At 44.4% G+C, this 20,229-nt stretch overlaps 3 protein-coding genes across 4 annotated transcripts; 2 read left to right on the top strand and 1 right to left on the bottom strand.

Annotated features, from left to right (window-relative positions):
* The first annotated feature begins 83 nt into the window (after nucleotides 1-83).
* On the top strand, nucleotides 84-4,596 carry LOC112236394 (zinc finger protein Pegasus). 2 transcript variants are annotated; one of them, XM_024404971.2, is made up of 4 exons: nucleotides 84-363; nucleotides 1,550-1,729; nucleotides 1,858-2,037; nucleotides 2,237-4,596. In XM_024404971.2, the coding sequence occupies exons 2-4, from the start codon at nucleotides 1,600-1,602 to the stop codon at nucleotides 3,241-3,243; spliced, it is 1,317 nt and encodes a 438-aa protein (XP_024260739.1). In that variant the 5' UTR covers nucleotides 84-363; nucleotides 1,550-1,599; the 3' UTR covers nucleotides 3,244-4,596. The 2 variants fall into 2 exon arrangements, with proteins under 2 accessions (XP_024260739.1, XP_024260742.1); XM_024404974.2 differs by having other exon boundaries at nucleotides 117-363; nucleotides 1,861-2,037.
* Nucleotides 4,597-4,627: 31 nt separating this feature from the next.
* On the top strand, nucleotides 4,628-5,512 carry LOC121845185. Its single transcript, XM_042315988.1, has 2 exons — nucleotides 4,628-5,289; nucleotides 5,360-5,512. The coding sequence occupies exons 1-2, from the start codon at nucleotides 4,639-4,641 to the stop codon at nucleotides 5,510-5,512; spliced, it is 804 nt and encodes a 267-aa protein (XP_042171922.1). The 5' UTR covers nucleotides 4,628-4,638.
* Nucleotides 5,513-10,665: 5,153 nt separating this feature from the next.
* On the bottom strand, nucleotides 10,666-20,081 carry LOC112236397 (L-seryl-tRNA(Sec) kinase). The gene is given in 9 exon segments (XM_042315994.1): nucleotides 10,666-11,199; nucleotides 11,265-12,073; nucleotides 12,962-13,055; nucleotides 14,950-15,025; nucleotides 15,723-15,924; nucleotides 18,375-18,600; nucleotides 18,640-18,837; nucleotides 19,506-19,706; nucleotides 19,709-20,081. Coding segments are annotated over 8 exon segments (1,341 nt in total). The 5' UTR covers nucleotides 19,736-20,081; the 3' UTR covers nucleotides 10,666-11,199; nucleotides 11,265-11,756.
* Between the last annotated feature and the right edge of the window lie 148 nt (nucleotides 20,082-20,229).

The following is a 20,229-nucleotide window of genomic DNA, read 5'->3' as shown; positions in this document are numbered from 1 at the left end:
ACGCAGGGTATCTTTAATCAAATCAAACATGTTTCTCTAGGCAAACCCTTTCTCTTTCTGCTGTTGTATTTCCAACTAGGAGCTTTTCACTGACAGTCAGCTCTGTGCTTCTGAAATGGGAGTCATTTTACTGTTGCATAGCTACTATAACACATAGAGCTCTCTCTCTCTCTCTCTCTCTCTCTCTCTTTTTTTAGCACAACCAGATAACATTAACTTGTCATCACATATATTTTGATTGTCTAGATCGTGTTTGAAATGTCCATCTTGACATCGGTCTTAGAATTAACATAAGAACGGATGGGAAAGCGTAAGTTGTCGTGAATATATTTTTTTCACGGTGCTGTGATTGACGACCAGCTGGTAAGTAAAATGTCTAGCTCACATTACTAACGTGATATTAACTATTAACTAACGTTAACGAGCAACGCCGGTAATAGTGGAGTTATGGTGTATCGACATGCTGCGTGTCATGTTGCCACTGTTATGAGATGTTTTGGGTGACAACATACTTATCATCGTGACTGACAGCCCACATAATGGTTTATGGTTATGGCTCGTCTTTGATCATGACTCTCAGTTCCATTACATTGAAAGAGTCATTGGAGGAAGGCGTTTTCTGTAAGGGGGGGGGAGTTTTATTAATAAGAGCCGCGACAGCCGGTCTGAACATTAACCGCATAGCTGTACGGTTTTTGGAATCATAATAACCGTATCTTTCATATCTGGCGAAAAAATAAACAAGTTGTTAAACTGACACGCCTTTATTGGGTTAGATTCCCACACGGCCATATTTACACGTTACTGCATCTAACCTCTGTCTAAACGGAAGACCGATGCCACAAACTGTTTTCACTGAAAAATACTATCGGTTGTACACTACATACAATGTTTATTTTGCATTTGTGAAATTATTTTGTTGTGCTATCAAAAGTCGGGCGATTTATATTTCAAGAACCGTACCGCAATCGATTCACGTTTAGACGGGAGTATTTGGCTGTTTTGGCATACAGAGCCATTTCGCCCTTATTTTATTTTACCTTTATTTAACCAGGCAAGTCAGTTAAGAACAAATTCTTATATTTAATGACGGCCTAGGAACAGTGGGTTAAACTGCCTGTTCAGTCAGCTCGGGGATTTGAACTTGCAACCTTCCGGTTATTAGCCCAAAGGTAACCACTAGGCTACGCTGCCGCCCCTTAAACAGAACATCTAAGTGCTTTGGACCAAGGAGTAACGTTAGGCTCATTTAGTCCAATATCGGGCTATAGGTCATGGCATACATGTAACAATGTGATTATCATGTGGTTCATTATGTTAAGTCGTCAAGCAGGTAGCCTAGTGGTTAGAGTGTTGGACTAGTTACCGACAGGTTGCAAGATCAAATCCCTGAGCTGTCAAGGTACAAATCTGTCGTTCTACCCCTGAACAAGGCAGTTAACCCACTGTTCCCAGGTAGGCTGTCATTGTAAATATGAATTTGTTCTTTAACTGGCTTGCTTAGTTAAATAAAGGTTTTTAAAAAATATATTATTGCCTTATCTTACAGGTTTCGGGGGGAGTGATCAGAAGTCATCATATAACACCCCATCTTGCCAAATGGATGATGATCTAAAACCTCTGGATTTCATAAAGGACTTTCAAGAGTACCTGACACAGCAAACACACCATGTCAACATGATCTCGGGCTCTGTCGGTGGGGAGATAGAGCCCGACCACCTCCAAGCTGGTGAGACTGTTATGAACAATATCAGAGTAATTTACTATTAACTTATGATATATATATATTTATTTTTTAAATCGCTGACTGTAAAGTATCTATTTAATTCTGTGTGTTGTCGTCTCCTCTCCCGGTAGTAGCAGCTCTCCCAGACAGTGATCATCACAATGGGTCGGTGGAAGTCTCTCTGGACGACAGCTCTGGGCTGCTGGTGGACGGCTTTCAGAGGACTTTCGACGGCAAGCTCAAGTGTAGCTACTGCAGCTACGCCAGTAAAGGCACCGCTCGCCTGATAGAGCACATCAGAATTCACACAGGTAAAATGCACCAGCCCATCTGGCATTTGCCCAACATGCCAGATGGTCAGTCCGCCCCCTTTGCACCGCCCATATAGTTAGGATCTAAACATTTTTTAAACTTGTATTTATATTGTGTGACGTTACATTTGAATGGATGTTGGAGTTGTGCCGAGATGTTCAAATAAACCTAAACATTCCCTCTTTGTTGATTTAACAGGAGAGAAGCCTCACCGCTGCCAGCTGTGCCCCTTCGCCTCTGCCTACGAGCGCCACCTTGAGGCCCACATGCGCTCCCACACGGGAGAGAAGCCCTACAAGTGTGACCTCTGCTCCTTCCGTTGCAGCGACCGCAGTAACCTGTCCCACCACCGCCGGCGCCGCCACAAGCTTTTACCCATGAAGGGGGCGGGGCTGCCCGCCTTCCTGTCCAACAAGAAGATGCTGAACGTCCTACAGAAGAAGAGTGGCAGCTCCCTGGGCCTGGGAGGCTACAGCAGACACCTCCTCATCAACTTCAGCCCTCCCTCCATGGTGGTGGGGAAACCAGACTACCTGAACCACGAGGTGTACGAGAGCGATGTGAAGGACCATGGGACTGGAGGAGGAGCCAGCAGGGATGTCAACAGTGACATGATGGTGGACAATAATCCTCTGAACCAGCTGTCTACGCTGGCAGGCCAGTTGTCCAACCTCCCCCCAGTGGACCAGACCCCTGTGTCTCCTGACAGACTGTCCTGTAACGACGTCAAGCCGTTCCTCATCCAGCAGGCCTCTGGTGCACCGATTGCAGTGTCAGTATCTTTGTCCACCAGTCAAAGTGGTGCCCACCACCACCACTACCACCACCACCACCACCAAACCTCCTCCCCAACCAGCCCCGAGGACCTCCAACCCCCTGCAGGCCATAGCAGGAACTACAGCCCCAGCCCTGTGGACCCAGAACCCAGCAGTGAGCACAGTGCACACACACGCACCAGCTCAGCTAGCATTAGTAACAGCCAGCCCAGTACCCCTGCCCTGCTCGGTAGCACACAGCACCCAGACCCACAGATGCTGCACAGCTGCCAGCACTGCGACACCTACTTTTCAGACAACATCATGTATACCATTCACATGGGTTGCCACGGCTACGAGAACCCCTTCCAGTGTAATGTCTGTGGCTGTAAGTGCAGGAACAAGTATGACTTCGCCTGCCACTTCGCTCGCGGGCAGCACACGCAGTGACTGACTTCCACAGTAACCCCAGAGATGAATTCGAACGATGTTTGGTCGTCTCACAGAGAACATTCACGTATTCCCGTGTTTATGATAATCAGGGATCAGAGCGATTCTGATCTAGATTTTATTGTATCGTTTTTTTTTATTTTTTATGATATAACTTAGAGAGTGAGTGTTACTTTGAAATGAGGAATTGATGTTTCTATAAATGGGAACGCAATCTGGAGGTTGGAGACATTTATCACGTGTCCTCCTCAGTGCCGTCTGAGAATTTAAAGGAAGTCACTTCTTTTTATGTTTTAAATGTAACCTTTTATTTAACGAGGCAAGTTGGTTAAGAACAAATTCTTATTTACAATGTCGGCCAAACTTTGACAAGGCTGGGCCAATTGTGGATGTTATACAGTCTGGATTTGAACCAGGGACTGTTGTGACGTCTCTTAGCACCTTGATGCCGTGCCTTAGACCGCTGCGCCACACGAGAGCCCGACTCTAAATTAGTTACATAAATATTGGTGATGTTACATGCGAGTGACTAAACTTATAGTTTAAATAGCGATTAGCAAGGTATCTGGTTGCTGTGACTAGAGTTTAAACAGTTTTGGCCTTATCTTTTATTTTTATTTATTTTACCTTTATTTAACCAGGTAGGTTAGTTGAGAACAAGTTCTCATTTGCAACTGCGACCTGGCCAAGATAAAGCATAGCAGTGTGAACAGACAACACAGAGTTACACATGGAGTAAACAAACGTACAGTCAATAATACAGTAGAAAAAGTCTATATACAGTGTTGTGTAAATGGCGTGAGGAGTTAAGGCATGAAGCAAGAAGCATGAACAAGCCCATTGGTCCAAATAGGTGCTCATCAACATTGACAAACAGACAGGCTTTATTATACATTGTGTATAGTAGTGTCTCACTTTATTGTGAGTGTAAAAACTTAACATTATACCAACGGCTTGAAGTGAATGACATCTGTGCATATTGATGCTTTCAGCTTAGACATTATTTCACTCTGTAATTTACTCTGCTCTGGTCCACATTCAGATTGATTCCATGTGTTCTCTGGTCCACATTCAGATTGATTCCATGTGTTCTCTGGTCCACATTCAGATTGATTCCATGTGTTCTCTGGTCCACATTCAGATTGATTCCATGTGTTCTCTGGTCCACATTCAGATTGATTCCATGTGTTCTCTGGTCCACATTCAGATTGATTCCATGTGTTCTCTGGTCCACATTCAGATTGATTCCATGTGTTCTCTGGTCCACATTCAGATTGATTCCATGTGTTCTCTGGTCCACATTCAGATTGATTCCATGTGTTCTCTGGTCCACATTCAGATTGATTCCATGTGTTCTGGTCTGATTGATTCCATGTGTTCATTCAGATTGATTCCATGTGTTCTCTGGTCCACATTCAGATTGATTCCATGTGTTCTCTGGTCCACATTCAGATTGATTCCATGTGTTCTCTGGTCCACATTCAGATTGATTCCATGTGTTCTCTGGTCCACATTCAGATTGATTCCATGTGTTCTCTGGTCCACATTCAGATTGATTCCATGTGTTCTCTGGTCCACATTCAGATTGATTCCATGTGTTCTCTGGTCCACATTCAGATTGATTCCATGTGTTCTCTGGTCCACATTCAGATTGATTCCATGTGTTCTCTGGTCCACATTCAGATTGATTCCATGTGTTCTCTGGTCCACATTCAGATTGATTCCATGTGTTCTCTGGTCCACATTCAGATTGATTCCATGTGTTCTCTGGTCCACATTCAGATTGATTCCATGTGTTCTCTGGTCCACATTCAGATTGATTCCATGTGTTCTCTGGTCCACATTCAGATTGATTCCATGTGTTCTCTGGTCCACATTCAGATTGATTCCATGTGTTCTCTGGTCCACATTCAGATTGATTCCATGTGTTCTCTGGTCCACATTCAGATTGATTCCATGTGTTCTCTGGTCCACATTCAGATTGATTCCATGTGTTCTCTGGTCCACATTCAGATTGATTCCATGTGTTCTCTGGTCCACATTCAGATTGATTCCATGTGTTCCACATTCAGATTGATTCCATGTGTTCTCTGGTCCACATGGTGTTCCTGGTCAGATTGATTCCATGTGTTCTCTGGTCCACATTCAGATTGATTCCATGTGTTCTCTGGTCCACATTCAGATTGATTCCATGTGTTCTCTGGTCCACATTCAGATTGATTCCATGTGTTCTCTGATCCATGTGTTCTCTGGTCCACATTCAGATTGATTCCATGTGTTCTCTGGTCCACATTCAGATTGATTCCATGTGTTCTCTGGTCCACATTCAGATTGATTCCATGTGTTCTCTGGTCCACATTCAGATTGATTCCATGTGTTCTCTGGTCCACATTCAGATTGATTCCATGTGTTCTCTGGTCCACATTCAGATTGATTCCATGTGTTCTCTGGTCCACATTCAGATTGATTCCATGTGTTCTCTGGTCCACATTCAGATTGATTCCATGTGTTCTCTGGTCCACATTCAGATTGATTCCATGTGTTCTCTGGTCCACATTCCGGTTGATTCCATGTGTTCTCTGGTCCACATTCAGATTGATTCCATGTGTTCTCTGGTCCACATTCAGACATCCTCTGTTTCTGCCAATCACATAATTTCTTACCTTCAGCTAGCCTTACTGATTCATACTACCTGGTGCTCTTTAGCTAGTACCTCCTAAATTAACAATGATCTGTAGCTTAAATGCAATTTGCGTTGGAGACAAATCATTCGGACTTGGATAAGTCGTACTTCATCAAAAGGCCAAAGTATTCTTCTGAACCTGTTTTAAAAAGTATTTCAAAGTATTTCACGTAACAGTTGTAGCAGTGTTGGAAATGATTGTGGTCCTTACAGACAGTAACGTAACACCACCCCTTTCCTGAGTATTGAAATGATTTGCACAGATCAGAGCCCGGAGTTTGTTTTTCATATTGGATGTTAAAAAGGGTTTCCTGTTTGTTTTCTGGAAACATAGATTGATGTAGCAGTGTCTAATGGTCCCTGTATTGGAGTGGTGTTTTCTATGCAGTGATCTAGGATGTGTAGGATTGGCTCCCAATCAATTATCTATATTGGACTATGGAGAAAGTAATGTTATGATATGAAACACCACAGGGTAGAAATATGTAGATTCTGATTTACACTGAAGAAAAATATACATTTAAAAATGCAAACATGTAAAAGATTCAAAGAGTTACAGTTCATATGAGGAAATCAGTCAATGTAAATAAATTCATTAGGCCCTAATCTATGGATTTCACATGACTGGGAATACAGACAAACAAACAAACAGAACAGGGGAGTGGATCAGAAAACCAGTCAGTATCTGGTGTGACCACCATTTGCCTCATTCAGCGTGACACATCTCCTTCACATAGAGTTGATCAGGCTGTTGATTGTGGCCTGTGGAATGTTGTCCCCACTCCTCTTCAATGGCTGTATGAAGTTTCTGGATATTGGCGGGACCTGGAACCACGCTGTCGTACACGTCGATCCAGAGCATCCCAAACATGCTCATTGAGTGACATGTCTGGTGAGAGTGCAGGCCATGGAAGAACTGGGCCACTTTCAGCTTCCAGGAATAGTGTCCAGATCCTTGTGACATGGGGCCGTGTATTATCATGCTGAAACATGAGGTGATGGATGAATGGCACGACAATGAGCCTCAGGATCTCGTCACAGTATCTCTGTGTATTCAAATTGCCATCGATAAAATGTAATTGTGTTCGTTGTCCGTAGCTTATGCCTGCCCATACTACAACCCCACCGCCACCATGGGCCACTCTGTTCACGACATTGACATCAGCAAACCGCTCGCCCACACAATGCCAAACACACGGTCTGCCATCTGCCTGGTACAGTTGAAACCAGGGATTCATCCGCGAAGAGAACAGTGGCCATCGAATGTGAGCATTTTCCCACTGGAGTCGATTACGATGTAGAACTGCAGTCAGGTCGAGACCCTGGTGAGGACGACGAGCAGATGAGCTTCCCTGAGACGGTTTCTAACAGCCTGTGTAAAATATCTATGGTTGTGCAAACCCACAGTTTAATCAACAGTCCTGGGTGGCTGGTCTCAGATCCCACAGGGGAAGAAGCTGGATGTGGAGGTCCTGGGCTGGCAGGGTTACACACTGGGGTTGTGAGGCTGGTTGGACATACTGCCAAATCCTCTAATGCCACATCTGTCAGGTGGATGGATTATCTTGGCAAAGAGGAAAAGCTCACTAACAGGGATGTAAACAAATTTGGGCACAACATTTGAGATAAATATGTTTTTGTGTGTATGGAACATTTCTGGGATTTTTGTTTTTTAATGATTTCTTTGGGGGGTGGGGGGGTCCTTTATTTCAGCTCATGAAACATGGGACCTTCACTCTACATATTGTGTTTATATTTTTGTTCAGTGTATAATTTTAGTCACATGTTAACACCTTGAAAAGGCCTTTTATGTTATTGTAATATGTTACAGCAACTGTAATATATTACATTATTACCATTACTAAGAAGACTGAGTTTATTATTTATATCATATAGGCCTGTAATATATTACATTATTACCATTACTAAGAAGACTGAGTTTATTATTTATATCATATAGGCCTGTAATATATTACATTATTACCATTACTAAGAAGACTGAGTTTATTATTTATATCATATAGGCCTGTAATATATTACATTATTACCATTACTAAGAAGACTGAGTTTATTATTTATATCATATAGGCCTGTAATATATTACATTATTACCATTACTAAGAAGACTGAGTTTATTATTTATATCATATAGGCCTGTAATATATTACATTATTACCATTACTAAGAAGACTGAGTTTATTATTTATATCATATAGGCCTGTAATATATTACATTATTACCATTACTAAGAAGACTGAGTTTATTATTTATATCATATAGGCCTGTAATATATTACATTATTACCATTACTAAGAAGACTGAGTTTATTATTTATATCATATAGGCCTGTAATATATTACATTATTACCATTACTAAGAAGACTGAGTTTATTATTTATATCATATAGGCCTATTGTAAATACAGGACTTTTTATTATTTGGTTATTAAAACGACTGAGTTAATTATTTATATTTCATATAGGCCTGTAATATATTACATTATTACCATTACTAAGAGGACTGAGTTTATTATTTATATCATATAGGCCTGTAATATATTACATTATTACCATTACTAAGAAGACTGAGTTTATTATTTATATCATATAGGCCTGTAATACGGGGGGGTATTACATTATTACCATTACTAAGAAGACTGAGTTTATTATTTATATCATATAGGCCTGTAATATATTACATTATTACCATTACTAAGAAGACTGAGTTTATTTATATCATATAGGCCTGTAATATATTACATTATTACCATTACTAAGGTCAAGACTGAGTTTATTATTTATATCATATAGGCCTGTAATATATTACATTATTACCATTACTAAGAAGACTGAGTTTATTATTTATATCATATAGGCCTGTAATATATTACATTATTACCATTACTAAGAAGACTGAGTTTATTATTTATATCATATAGGCCTATTGTAAATACAGGACTTTTTATTATTTGGTTATTAAAAGAAGTTAGAACAACAGACATTCTGATTTCAGAGGGGTATAGAGGTCACGTAGAGAGGGGTATAGAGGTCACATAGAGAGGGGTATAGAGGTCACAGAGAGGGGTATAGAGGTCACATAGAGAGGGGTATAGAGGTCACATAGAGAGGGGTATAGAGGTCACGTAGAGAGGGGTATAGAGGTCACGTAGAGAGGGGTATAGAGGTCACGTAGAGAGGGGTATAGAGGTCACGTAGAGAGGGGTATAGAGGTCACGTAGAGAGGGGTATAGAGGTCACGTAGAGAGGGGTATAGAGGTCACGTAGAGAGAGGTCACGTAGAGAGGGGTATAGAGGTCACGTAGAGAGGGGTATAGAGGTCACGAGAGAGGGGTATAGAGGTCACGTAGAGAGGGGTATAGAGGTCACGTAGAGAGGGGTATAGAGGTCACGTAGAGAGGGGTATAGAGGTCACATAGAGAGGGGTATAGAGGTCACGAGAGAGGGGTATAGAGGTCACGTATAGAGAGAGGGGTATAGAGGTCACGTAGAGGGGTAGGGGTATAGAGGTCACGAGAGAGGGGTATAGAGGTCACGTATAGAGGTCACGTAGAGAGGGGTATAGAGGTCACGTAGAGAGGGGTATAGAGGTCACGTAGAGAGGGGTATAGAGGTCACGTAGAGAGGGGTATAGAGGTCACGTAGAGAGGGGTATAGAGATCACGTAGAGAGGGGTATAGAGGTCACGTAGAGAGGGGTATAGAGGTCACGTAGAGAGGGGTATAGAGGTCACGTAGAGAGGGGTATAGAGGTCACGTATAGAGGTCACGTAGGGGTATAGAGGTCACGTAGAGAGGGGTATAGAGGTCACGTAGAGAGGGGTATAGAGGTCACGTAGAGAGGGGTATAGAGGTCACGTTATAGAGGTCACGTAGAGAGGGGTATAGAGGTCACGTAGAGAGGGGTATAGAGGTCACGTAGAGAGGGGTATAGAGGTCACGTCAGAGAGGGGGTATAGAGGTCACGTAGAGAGGGGTATAGAGGTCACGTAGAGAGGGGTATAGAGGTCACGTAGAGAGGGGTATAGAGGTCACGTAGAGAGGGGTATAGAGGTCACGTAGAGACTATTTGATGACATGGTATAGTTGTGTGATATGTTTCCTGCGGGAAGGTTGCCTTTACAGGAAGTACAATATTGAAATTGACAGGGACTCTTCTATAGTTTATATTTCAACAAAACAGAAATCATGAAATAAGTGAATATTCGCTGGTGCTGTCCGTGGTGCTGAAGAGGATTTATCTTGTTGCGCGTTAAGGAGGCCTCCCTCCCTTTGCCTAACTTGAGACCATCATGCAAAAACCATATACATGGACATTGCACTTACTACATGTTGTCAAACTGCCCTCTATAAAACCATATACAGTGGGGCAAAAAAGTATTTAGTCAGCCACCAATTGTGCAAGTTCTCCCACTTATAAAGATGAGAGAGGCCTGTAATTTTCATCATAGGTACACTTCAACTATGACAGACAAAATGAGAAAAAAAAATCCACATTGTAGGATTTTTAAAGAATTTATTTGCAAATTATGGTGGAAAATAAGTATTTGGTCACCTACAAACAAGCAAGATTTCTGTCTCTCACAGACCGGGTCATTCATTCCTGTTATGCAGTGCCTTTTCTGTCCCCAGGAAATAACACCCTTATTCTCTGTAGAATGTGGTTTCCAAAGGGCTTTAAATAGTAAGGTAGGTGTCCTTTTCCATAAAAACACAAAAGATATCGATCTCAATGGGAATTTTATTTGCATTTTTTGACCATTTTGTTTTCAGTGGATGATGACATCACAATCAGGAAGTGTCCATAACAGCGCTACGCTACATGAAGTATCAACACTCGGTTTACATCTACATTTTAATGTTTCATGATGTTAGTCAGTTTGGTCTCACTCTTAAAATGTCCCCGGCTGTTCGGCTACATGAGATGAACATTTGATCATTTCAAATTGTGTTTGACAGAACAGTAAAAACGTATCTTCAAGTGTTCACCATCATGCCAGCTGGATCTTGATCACTCACAGTGCTACGGCTAAGTTAAGCTCCACATTTCCACCTTGCTAGGTTCCACCCAGTGCTACGGCTAAGTTAGCCTCCACATTTCCACCTTGCTAGGTTCCACCCAGTGCTACGGCTAAGTTAGCCACCACATTTCCACCTTGCTAGGTTCCACCCAGTGCTACGGCTAAGTTAGCCACCACATTTCTACCTTGCTAGGTTCCACCCAGTGGTACGGCTAAGTTAAGCTCCACATTTCCACCTTGCTAGGTTCCACCCAGTGCTACATTTCTACCTTGCTAAGTTAGCTAAGTCCCACATTTCCACCTTGCTAGGTTCCACCCAGTGCTACGGCTAAGTTAAGCTCCACATTTCTACCTTGCTAGGTTCCACCCAGTGCTACGGCTAAGTTAGCCTCCACATTTCTACCTTGCTAGGTTCCACCCAGTGCTACGGCTAAGTTAAGCTCCACATTTCCACCTTGCTAGGTTCCACCCAGTGCTATGGCTAAGTTAGCCTCCACATTTCCACCTTGCTAGGTTCCACCCAGTGCTATGGCTAAGTTAGCCTCCACATTTCCACCCTGTTAGGTTCTACCTTGCTAGGTTCCACCTTGCTAGGTTCCACCTTGCTAGGTTCCACCTTGCTAGGTTCCACCTTGCTAGGTTCCACCTTGCTTGGTTCCACCTTGCTTGGTTCCAGTTGGACATTTTGTCAGAAAAATATAGAAATGTAATTACTAACGTCAATATGTATGACTATTTACATAGAATCAATGAAAGTTACATAATAGCTATCATCTATCCCTCGTTATCTGTGTCATTTTATTCTGTCATAAGGAGGAAGGTATTTTGCAATGAGATCCTGTTTCTCTTTGTTGAAGACGTCCACGGCTCTGTTCACAACCCGCTCCACCTCCACGGCTCTGCTCACAACCCGCTCCACCTCCACGGCTCTGTTCACAACCCGCTCCACCTCCACGGCTCTGTTCACAACCCGCTCCACCTCCACGCCCTCTCCCTGGGTTAAGGGAAGGCCGTGGAGAACTTGTCTCCGCAGGTCCTGGAGAAATCTGGTTTTGGATTCATTGAAGTCGGCTGCCAGAGACCTCATCCTCTCTGGGGGAAGTTGATGTTCTGAACATAGAGGATGAAGAGTTGTGATTTACTGGTGAGCGTATAAAGAGGTAAGGGGAGGTAGTGAGTCAAGAAACATTCTACTTAGAAACCTACAATATAAACACACAATCATTCATTCATTCTCTCTGTTTTTTTTAACCTTTAATTAACTAGGCAAGTCAGTTAAGAACAAATTATTATTTACAATGACGACCTAGGAACAGTGGGGTTAACTGCCTGTTCAGGGGCAGAACGACAGATTTGTACCTTGTCAGCTCGGGGGTTTGAACTCGCAACCTTCCGGTTACTAGTCCAACGCTCTAACCACTAGGCTACCCTGCCGCTAGGCTACTACATGCCTTGCCACTATTAACTCTTGATTATGTTTTTTTTCTTTAAAAGATAAACTCAGCCAGATGACGTTGAAACAAGATTTTGAGATGAGCGCGAGGCAAGACTCTACGGCCATGTTCTCACACAGTCAAGAGTATCTGACACGTGTTACGAGGGGAGCTTCACGCTGCTACGACGGGTTCCCCCCCCCCAAAAACAGAGAAGTTTAGTCGTCTCGTGCTTCAACACCTCTTTTAGTTGTTGTGGAAATGGGCCGGATATTGTGTTTATTTCGTGCGGGCAACGTCATCTCACCGAGTCTACCTTTTAAAGGGGAGAGTAAACACCCCAAATGTCCACGTGCTGTTCATATTCCCTTTGTTTGACGTTCGTTCGGCACGGTGGGTTTTAGGGACCGACTGCCGGTGGGCGTACGGCTGACAACATTTTCCGCTTGCAAATTACGCCTGGCATTCCGTTCAGAGTCGCTAAGTACTCTCAGCCGGCAAACTCTATCAGTGTGCGTGTGTGTGTGTGTGGGCTTTAAGGATCACAGTAAGGATGAATACTGACCTCTGGCCTCCTGCATGGCCTGTGAGACCAGGCGTCTGCAGGCCTGGTCAGCCTGGTGGACCACACTGGACACACAGCTTTGACGGTCAGCCTCCTACAGAATATATAATACACCACAGCTCTGAGGGTCAGCCTCCTACAGAATATAGAATACACCACAGCTCTGAGGGTCAGCCTCCTACAGAATATAGAATACACCACAGCTCTGAGGGTCAGCCTCCTACAGAATATAGAATACACCACAGCTCTGAGGGTCAGCCTCCTACAGAATATAGAATACACCACAGCTCTGACGGTCAGCCTCCTACAGAATATAGAATACACCACAGCTCTGACGGTCAGCCTCCTACAGAATATAGAATACACCACAGCTCTGACGGTCAGCCTCCTACAGAATATAGAATACACCACAGCTCTGACGGTCAGCCTCCTACAGAATATAGAATACACCACAGCTCTGACAGTCAGCATCCTACTAGAATATAGAATACACCACAGCTCTGACGGTCAGCCTCCTACAGAATATAGAATACACCACAGCTCTGAGGAATATAGAATACACCACAGCTCTGCCTCCTACAGAATATAGAATACACCACAGCTCTGACAGTCAGCCTCCTACAGAATATAGAATACACCACAGCTCTGACAGTCAGCCTCCTACAGAATATAGAATACACCACAGCTCTGACAGTCAGCCTCCTACAGAATATAGAATACACCACAGCTCTGACAGTCAGCCTCCTACAGAATATAGAATACACCACAGCTCTGACGGTCAGCCTCCTACAGAATATAGAATACACCACAGCTCTGACACCACAGTCAGCCTCCTACAGAATATAGAATACACCACAGCTCTGACGGTCAGCCTCCTACAGAATATAGAATACACCACAGCTCTGACGAATACACCACAGCTCTGACGGTCAGCCTCCTACAGAATATAGAATACACCACAGCTCTGAGGGTCAGCCTCCTATAGAATACACCACAGCTCTGAGGGTCAGCCTCCTACAGAATAGAATATACCACAGCTCTGACGGTCAGCCTCCTACAGAATACACCACAGCTCTGACAGTCAGCCTCCTACAGAATATAGAATACACCACAGCTCTGACGGGTCAGCCTCCTACAGAATATAGAATACACCACAGCTCTGACGGTCAGCCTCCTACAGAATACACCACAGCTCTGACAGTCAGCCTCCTACAGAATATAGAATACACCACAGCTCTGACGGTCAGCCTCCTACAGAATATAGAATACACCACAGCTCTGAGGGTCAGCCTCCTACAGAATATAGAATACACCACAGCTCTGACAGTCAGCCTCCTACAGAATATAGAATACACCACAGCTCTGACAGTCAGCCTCCTACAGAATATAGAATACACCACAGCTCTGAATATAGGTCAGCCTCCTACAGAATATAGAATACACCACAGCTCTGAGGGTCAGCCTCCTACAGAATATAGAATACACCACAGCTCTGACAGTCAGCCTCCTACTAGAATATAGAATACACCACAGCTCTGACGGTCAGCCTCCTACAGAATATAGAATACACCACAGCTCTGACGGTCAGCCTCCTACAGAATATAGAATACACCACAGCTCTGACGATCAGCCTCCTACAGAATATAGAATACACCACAGCTCTGACGATCAGCCTCCTACAGAATATAGAATACACCACAGCTCTGACAGTCAGCATCCTACTAGAATATAGAATACACCACAGCTCTGACGGTCAGCCTCCTACAGAATACACCACAGCTCTGAGGGTCTGCCTCCTACTAGAATACACCACAGCTCTGAGGGTCAGCCTCCTACTAGAATATAGAATACAGCAGAGGTCACGTTAACATGGTCAAAATGCTCATCACCATACTGTAAGCTGCTCTGCCTCCTACTAGAATATAGGAGGGTTTCACAGAGATGTCCTTTGGAAGTATCAGTGCGATCCATGAACTAACAGAACATACCTCCTGCTCAGTGTTGTCCTGGACTGGACTCAGTGGGTTCTCCAACGCAGTAGAGATCACCTTCACCAACCTTTGGCTGAAGGAGAGGGTGAAACACAAGGTTAATATACAGAAATAGTAACATTTGATTACGTTAACGTCCCATTTCCTGTCTGATTGATCGGATGGGGCCACAGTGTCTCCTGACCCCTCCTGTCTCAGCCTCCAGTATTTATGCTGCAGTAGTTTATATGTCGGGGGCTAGGGTCAGTTTGTTATATCTGGAGTACTTCTCCTGTCCTATCCGGTGTCCTGTGTGAATTTAAGTGTGCGTTCTCTAATTCTCTCTTTCTCTCTCTCTCTCGGAGGACCTGAGCCCTAGGACCATGCCTCAGGACTACCTGACATGATGACTCCTTGCTGTCCCCAGTCCACCTGACCGTGCTGCTGCTCCAGTTTCAACTGTTCTGCCTTATTATTATACGACCATGCTGGTCATTTATGAACATTTGAACATCTTGGCCATGTTCTGTTATAATCTCCACCCGGCACAGCCAGAAGAGGACTGGCCACCCCTCAGAGCCTGGTTCCTCTCTAGGTTTCTTCCTAGGTTTTGGCCTTTCTAGGGAGTTTTTCCTAGCCACCGTGCTTCTACACCTGCATTGCTTGCTGTTTGGGGTTTTAGGCTGGGTTTCAGTACAGCACTTTGAGATATCAGCTGATGTACGAAGGGCTATATAAATACATTTGATTTGATTGCTTGTGTAAGGGGACACTTCCCTAGTCTCACTCACATGTATTCTATGGTGAAGTGGTGTTCGCTGTCCAGAGTGACACTGTTCTGCTCCCATGAGTTTCTCTGAGGGTTTGGAGGCTCCATGCGCTTGGCCATCTCTACTATAACATCACTGGGTAACGGCTGGGGCCTCAGCTGGTTTCTCCTGACACACGACTCCACGGGACAGTGGACGTACACCTGACAGAATCCCACAGAGTCTGTTTCAAAGAGAAAAATGTCAACGTAGGCAAACGATATCTATGATTTACTAACTGGTTAAAATGACCACATAACGTTAACTGGTACGGGGCAATTCCACTGAAACGGAATTACGTCGAGACTCTGATTGAAGACTAAGACTTATGCTAAACAAAAAAAACATTGATTTCAAAGTTTAACAAACCTACAACATACAATTCTATGCACAATGACTGATAAACTGTTTACATAGTAAATAAATACAAACATTAACTGGAAAAACTGTGCAGACAAAGTTTGGTAACAGAATAAAACTGAGGGAGATTCGACCATAATTCTGTTACCAAACTTTTGCATCTGCACAGTTTTTCCAGGAAATGTGTTTTTGTTTTCTGTGGTCATATTAAGAGTCCTTGGGCTAAGAGTCGTCCTTGGGCTAAGAGGCGTCCTTGGGCTAAGAGTCGTCCTTGGGCTAAGAGTCGTCCTTGGGCTAAGAGTCGTCCTTGGGCTAAGAGGCGTCCTTGGGCTAAGAGTCGTCCTTGGGCTAAGAGTCGTCCTAAAGAGTCGTCCTTGGGCTAAGAGGCGTCCTTGGGCTAAGAGTCGTCCTTGGGCTAAGAGGCGTCCTTGGGCTAAGAGGCGTCCTTGGGCTAAGAGTCGTCCTTGGGCTAAGAGTCGTCCTTGGGCTAAGAGTCGTCCTTGGGCTAAGAGTCGTCCTTGGGCTAAGAGTCGTCCTTGGGCTAAGAGTCGTCCTTGGGCTAAGAGTCGTCCTTGGGCTAAGAGTCGTCCTTGGGCTAAGAGGTGTTTGTTTAGCTTTGAAATCATTGGTTTTGTTTGGTACATGTTAAAGCTCCAATATGTAACTTTTTGGGCGACCAGACCAAATGCACAAAGAAATGTGACTTATAGATCTGTCATTTTCATTGAAAGCAAGTCTTAGAAAGCGGTAGGTCTATTCTAGGTGTGCAATTTCTATGCTTCCCATACTTATTTTTGCATATTGTACTTTCAGTTTGGTACACCGGGCTTCAAACAGCTTTAAATAAAATATTATCAACTATATATAACTCTCTACAACGGGGTTTCAGACGGTGCAGTAACTCTCTACAACGGGGTTTCAGACGGTGCAGTAACTCTCTACAACAGGGTTTCAGACGGTGCAGTAACTCTCTACAACGGGGTTTCAGACGGTGCAGTAACTCTCTACAACAGGGTTTCAGACGGTGCAGTAACTCTCTACAACGGGGTTTCAGACGGTGCAGTAACTCTCTACAACAGGGTTTCAGACGGTGCAGTAACTCTCTACAACAGGGTTTCAGACGGTGCAGTAACTCTCTACAACAGGGTTTCAGACGGTGCAGTAACTCTCTACAACAGGGTGCAGTTTCAGGGGTTTCAGACGGTGCAGTAACTCTCTACAACAGGGGGTTTCAGACGGTGCAGTAACTCTCTACAACAGGGTTTCAGACGGTGCAGTAACTCTCTAAATACGGGGTTTCAGACGGTGCAGTAACTCTCTACAACAGGGTTTCAGACGGTGCAGTAACTCTCTACAACAGGGTTTCAGACGGTGCAGTAACTCTCTACAACAGGGTTTCAGACGGTGCAGTAACTCTCTACAACAGGGTTTCAGACGGTGCAGTAACTCTCTACGACGGGGTTTCAGACGGTGCAGTAACTCTCTACGACAGGGTTTCAGACGGTGCAGTAACTCTCTACGACAGGGTTTCAGACGGTGCTGTAACTCTCTACGACAGGGTTTCAGACGGTGCAGTAACTCTCTACAACAGGGTTTCAGACGGTGCAGTAACTCTCTAGACAGGGTTTCAGACGGTGCAGTAACTCTCTACAACAGGGTTTCAGACGGTGCAGTAACTCTCTAGTAACTGCTAACTCTCTACAACAGGGTTTCAGACGGTGCAGTAACTCTCTACAACAGGGTTTCAGGGTTTCAGACGGTGCAGTAACTCTACAACAGGGTTTCAGACGGTGCAGTAACTCTCTACAACAGGGTTTCAGACGGTGCAGTAACTCTCTACAACAGGGTTTTCAGACGGTGCAGTAACTCTCTACAACAGGGTTTCAGACGGTGCAGTAACTCTCTACAACAGGGTTTCAGACGGTGCAGTAACTCTCTACAGACAGGGTTTCAGACGGTGCAGTAACTCTCTACAACAGGGTTTCAGACGGTGCAGTAACTCTCTACAACAGGGTTTCTCTCTAGACGGGGTTTCAGCAGTAACTCTCTACAACAGGGTTTCAGACGGTGCAGTAACTCTCTACAACAGGGTTTCAGACGGTGCAGTAACTCTCTACAACAGGGTTTCAGACGGTGCAGTAACTCTCTACAACAGGGGTTTCAGACGGTGCAGTAACTCTCTACAACAGGGTTTCAGACGGTGCAGTAACTCTCTACAACAGGGTTTCAGACGGTGCAGTAACTCTCTACAACAGGGTTTCAGATTTAACATACGTTTGGCCAGTTGGTACACCTCGTATCTCATGCTTGGATAGTAGAAGTTGTCGTCCAGCAAAATGACGAGTGGCGGCGGTGGTCGATCTGAAGGTGATGGGTACGCCTGAGAAGAGCCCGCCGGTGTCCCGCAGACCCGAGAAGAGCCCGCCGGTGTCCCGCAGACCCGAGAAGAGCCCGCCGGTGTCCCGCAGACCCGAGAAGAGCCCGCCGGTGTCCCGCAGACCTGAGAAGAGCCCGCCCGCAGACCTGGTGTCCCGCAGACCTGAGAAGAGCCCGCCGGTGTCCCGCAGACCTGAGAAGAGCCCGCCGGTGTCCCGCAGAACTGAGCGGCATGAAGGAGACGACTACGGGCATCCCTGTTGATCTGGTAGATGATTGGTGGTAGCTGCTCTGTGGGACTCTGTAGGAACTGTTCAACACACCGCAGCACCGCTTGTCTGTGACATTTCCATTCAGTCTGCTGAAAGACATGGGGGTTGTGGCACAGTGACATGAGGATTACATTCACGACAAACCCTGTTCTATCATTTCCATTCAGTCTGCTGAAAGACATGGGGGTTGTGGCACAGTGACATGAGGATTACATTCACGACAAACCCTGTTCTATCATTTCCATTCAGTCTGCTGAAAGACATGGGGGTTGTGGCACAGTGACATGAGGATTACATTCACGACAAACCCTGTTCTATCATTTCCATTCAGTCTGCTGAAAGACATGGGGGTTGTGGCACAGTGACATGAATACATTCATTACAAACTCTGTTGCCTATTTCAAATAGTATATCATATTGTAATGACCCTGGGTTTATGACCCTGGGTTTATAAGCGCTGGAAATCAAGCATGCTTGTGCGGCACAGTCGATAGCGCGCCGGACCCGAGGGTTCGAGACCTGCTCCTTGCCGTTTCATTACAGTATCAATCAAACCTATGCCGCATTTATATGGAAATTAACTCCCTTTGATTCCTCTGGTAAAATGTTGTCTAATTGCAGTTGCTTTACGGGCAGTGTAATTCAATAATGCAGATTTGATTTAATTTCGGCACAAAAAATCCCAGGTGGGTAGTTGAGCATTTACAGTTCTCAGTAGTCTACATTGATATAAACATGACTTAGACTTGTAATGTACCGTCTGTGATCGCGGAATATCCTCCTCATCCTCGACTTCCTTCACATTGAAAGCGTCACCGGGAATCAGGTCGTCGTAAGAAATGACAGCGGACCTCCATCCTCGTTGTGCAGAGTGAGAGTTGACCGCCTGTGCAAGCGTGGACTTTCCTGCTGCAGGTAAACCGCAGAGAACACACAAGCATATCCGGGTGCACATCGCAAATTAACACTATCTTCATTTAGATCCATCGACGGAACGATTTGTCACCTTTGTAACGTTATTAAACTATGATTTGTTCATGAACGTCCTCTTCCTGACCCATAACAAGTCCACTTCATAATCCAGTACTTCGATGGTGGTTTTGTTTTGGTAAGTATACTAGTTTATGGCCCAGTGCTGCCACCTACGGTGCTGGAGGTTCTACCAAACCCATGGCATGTTCAGAGTAATACAAAAGACAGGACAGTATCAAAGACCGGCTAAAACTGATTCTCCAACAGAAGTCCCCGTTCATACTAGATAAACTCACGCGTACAAACACGTCATCGGGTCTAAGGGTCCTCTCGTGTCGAACTGCGCATGTGCACGCCGTCTCAAAGCCACTCCTTCGACGAACGTTTTTAAAATCAAATCAAATGCTATTGGTCACATATTTAGTAGATGCTATTGGTCACACACACATATTTAGCAGATGTTATTGGTCACATACACATATTTAGCAGATGTTATTGGTCACACACAC

The sequence above is a fragment of the Oncorhynchus tshawytscha genome, unplaced genomic scaffold (genome assembly GCF_018296145.1).
Source record: "Oncorhynchus tshawytscha isolate Ot180627B unplaced genomic scaffold, Otsh_v2.0 Un_contig_276_pilon_pilon, whole genome shotgun sequence".
Classification (NCBI taxonomy): Eukaryota; Metazoa; Chordata; class Actinopteri; order Salmoniformes; family Salmonidae; genus Oncorhynchus; species Oncorhynchus tshawytscha.
The sequence above is the reverse complement of the archived record's forward strand: the minus strand, read 5'-3'. Positions and strand labels throughout refer to the sequence as shown.